This window comes from Humulus lupulus, chromosome 6 (genome assembly GCF_963169125.1).
Source record: "Humulus lupulus chromosome 6, drHumLupu1.1, whole genome shotgun sequence".
Lineage (NCBI taxonomy): Eukaryota > Viridiplantae > Streptophyta > Magnoliopsida > Rosales > Cannabaceae > Humulus > Humulus lupulus.
Window position 1 is genome coordinate 58,550,479 of NC_084798.1, and position 3,469 is coordinate 58,553,947.

General features: G+C 32.9%; 1 protein-coding gene across 1 annotated transcript; it reads left to right on the top strand.

Annotated features, from left to right (window-relative positions):
• The first annotated feature begins 292 nt into the window (after positions 1–292).
• LOC133782201 (uncharacterized) lies at positions 293–3,241 on the top strand. Its single transcript, XM_062221421.1, has 2 exons — positions 293–701; positions 3,026–3,241. Exon 1 carries the CDS (start codon positions 420–422, stop codon positions 687–689), a length of 270 nt encoding a protein of 89 aa, XP_062077405.1. The 5' UTR covers positions 293–419; the 3' UTR covers positions 690–701; positions 3,026–3,241.
• The last annotated feature ends 228 nt before the right edge of the window (positions 3,242–3,469 follow it).

The window sequence follows — 3,469 nt, forward strand, 5'->3', positions numbered from 1 at the left end:
AACTTGATTAAGAGTAAAACTATGGCATAAACCAACTTTTATACAAAAATATGGGAAAATAAACCCATAAAAGTGAAAAGTATTAAAAAAAACCATAGATTAACTTTTTTTGAAAAAAAACCATATTTTTGCCCACTCTAATAAAAATCTCATATAAAATGTAATTTCATCTTTTTTTCCCAGTATTAACGACCAATTTTTGAATAAATGAAAAATTATGAATTTAATTGCTAAAATTAAAACTTAAGAACCAAGATCGTAATAAATTGTATAGTCTAGGGACCATACGGCAAATCTCTCCGAATAAAACTATTTCAGTCTCTGAGATCCTCTTCCTGGTCATCCTCCATTTTCTAGGGTTAGGTTTTGTCCATCGAATTCATAATATTCTTGGTGAGTCCAATAGTGATTGAAAAAAAATGGCGTGGAGGAACTTCTACAACGAGATTAGGGGCCTGAAGTTGAAGGAATTGCCCGGTCACGTTAAGCCATTGCTCTCGATCGAGAGTGCGAAGAATGCCGTCGTGAGAGGCTTGGACAACTACAACGCCAAGTACATTCAGACCGGTTCCATCGACCCTCTCTACCATGTCTGCTTCGGTGGTATGATCTTCTCCTACCTCGTCGCTCTGCCCGAAGAACGTCGCCATCTCGAGCACCAGCAGCACGCCAAGGAACACGGCCATTGATTCATTCCTCAGGTTTGCGCTTTCTCTTTCCTTATTCTCGATTTATTCGTTAGATGCTTGAATTGGAATGATTCAATTTTGTTTTGTTTTTTTTGTTTTTTTTGTTTTTAGGGTTAAGTTTTAATTTTTGTAATTTGGGGATTTTGTTCGATTAATGAGATATTCCACTGGAGAAGATAAATTTCTTGACTTTATTCATTTGGTATTTTTTTATAATTTTTTCGTGTCGTGTGTGATGGAATTATTATTGTTCTTTCTGAGATTTTGTATTGTTGCATAAGTTTGTGACTTTACATTGAAATATATAGTTTGGTTGAAAATTATATCCGTTAATTTGAATCGTCTTTGTCTTTCTCGGATGTGTCGATAATCAGTGGCTCAAATCTAATTCTAAGTTTTGCTTGACCGTGACATTAATGCATTTTTCTCTCAAACCGGGTCATCATTTATGGACTACTCTATCTGTAGTAGTAGTAGCCATGGAAATTTATTATCTCTTCACAACTATAAATCAAGAAAGGAATGAACCAATGAATCATCACTGCCGCATCAAAAGAGGGGCGGAATCAAGTCAGAACATGTCTAAAAGATTTTGAAACGATTTGTCTATCCACAAGTAGTTCTCTTGCTATTGTTAACTTTATTCAATTATAAGCCTTTTTGAGACTATGCAGCATAAATATCAAATATCATAAGTTGAAATCTTTCTTTAAAGCTGCTGTTCTGGTACTAAGGCATTTTATTAAATGTCACCTGTTGATGACATTGATGTATATTAGAATAACGTTTGCAGAAAATAATAGATGAAAGTCGGTAGTAGATGAAGGGTCTCATAGTTTCAAATGCTGAAGTAATGTTGAAAGTTCAGGAAGTTTAGTTTAATTCTGATTCTTATTGTTCTGAGTTAATTACTTTCCAGAGTAGTTTTATTCAAATTAGTTAAACAGATTGGTTTGAAATTTTACCGTTTTTTTGCTTTAATTTTTCTAAGCTATAAAATAATTTCGTCTTATAGTTTTGCTCAGACTTATAATCATGATACAGTGCTGTCTAACGTGAGGCTTAAGCCTCCACACCGGCTAAACATTAGTAAGCTATATGTACTTCTCCTTAGATCTTGAAAAGCTGAAATTACTTAAGTCTTAAAGAAGGGATGGCATGGTATTGTTCTTTATCAATGTCATCAGGTTTTTTCTTCCTGATTTAGCATTTCTTATTTGAAGGGTTTGTTCATCTTATTCAATGTTTCATAGCATTATTTTCTGTTTTTCTTCTTTGTAAGGTCTTTCTACAATGTTAGTTTGATTTTAAAAAAATATATATCTTGCCCTCTCCCTTTTCCAGTGAGATTCACATATAATCCTTTATTCTGTACATACTAGTTACTTTTTAAAAAAGAAAGAGACAAGTTGTGTTTGTGGTTTTATAGATGTGTTCTCAGTATGAATAAAAATAGTTCTGTGCCGTAATAGTTATGTAGCTATCAAGTTATGTCATCTTAAAAGTTGTTTTCGTTTCATATTGTAAGCGTAGAAACCACTCTTTCCTTCCAAAGCTTTTTTAGAAAATTAATTATTGTTGCCCTTTGTTCTGGCTACATTTCTCCTTTGAGCTGCATTTTCTCTCTTGTTTAATTATTGTTCCTATAGAATCACCTTTGGAAAAGTCATAACCTTGTTACCCTTGCAAACTAATTTGTATTGTCATCATGTTCCCTACTTTTTGTAAACTATGAGGAGGTCTAGTTGCATTATCAGCTTTAGTTAAAAGTCTCTTTGACCAATACATCGAAAGCAGCAGGATACAACAATTTGTATTCTCTTTTCTCTTCACCCTTGAATAGAAAAGAGAATTCCTTTTTTCATCTCTTCTGGAAAGAAGCTGAAAAGTGAAGTCTGATCATGCCTACCTATCATGTCTGTACTTGTGCTCATGCTCATGTCCATGTCATGTCAATCTAGACACATTTATGTCTCGTGTTTGCTTAGGCATGTTTACTACTCTTGTTGTGCCGACTCAGTCATGCTTACAAATTATGCCAGATACAATCAGACATTAATAATTACTTCTAATATGATTATTGGTGAACCTTTTTTGTTTTAAAAGCTAACTATGTGTTGCAAATTTTTATAAGAGACTCGGGTAGCATTTTAAATGATCTGAAACCTTAAGTGCTGGAGTAGAAAACAACTTGTCTTCATTTCGATCCTAGATTTTTGGTACCAGTGATTCTATTGTTTATGGAGATTATCATTATTATATTTTAATAAATATGTTTCTGTTTTCCTGTTCTCATAATCTTTGTTTGTATTAATACCTCTTCTATTTTAATGCAGCAAGGGGCGATGGACCTTTCCTGGTGTTTATTTCGGGGCCATTTGTTTTTTCGATGCTTTTTTTTCTTTTGATATCTTTAAATTTTAGAAAGAAAGATACTGTCTTCTTGGTTCGTGGCAGGCTTTAAGTGATTAAAATAAAAATCTTGATCATATTGAATTACTGTAATTTGACCGTTAAAAGAAATGGTTGAGGGGAAAACAACTTTGTTATTACTTTTGGTCTTTCGGTGAGTAATACGAGATGACAAATTATCTGAAAATAATGTTACTGCTCTTGACCCTATTTACTTGTTAGGAAATATAAAATATCACCATGTTTCTGACCATATGGTAATTTCAAATTGCATTCTTTTTCCTTAAATCTAGGCGATGAAGTGAGAATTTGGTGTGTTGACTAGTTCTTTAAATTTATATGGAAACTTTCTTGCTGCATACATATTT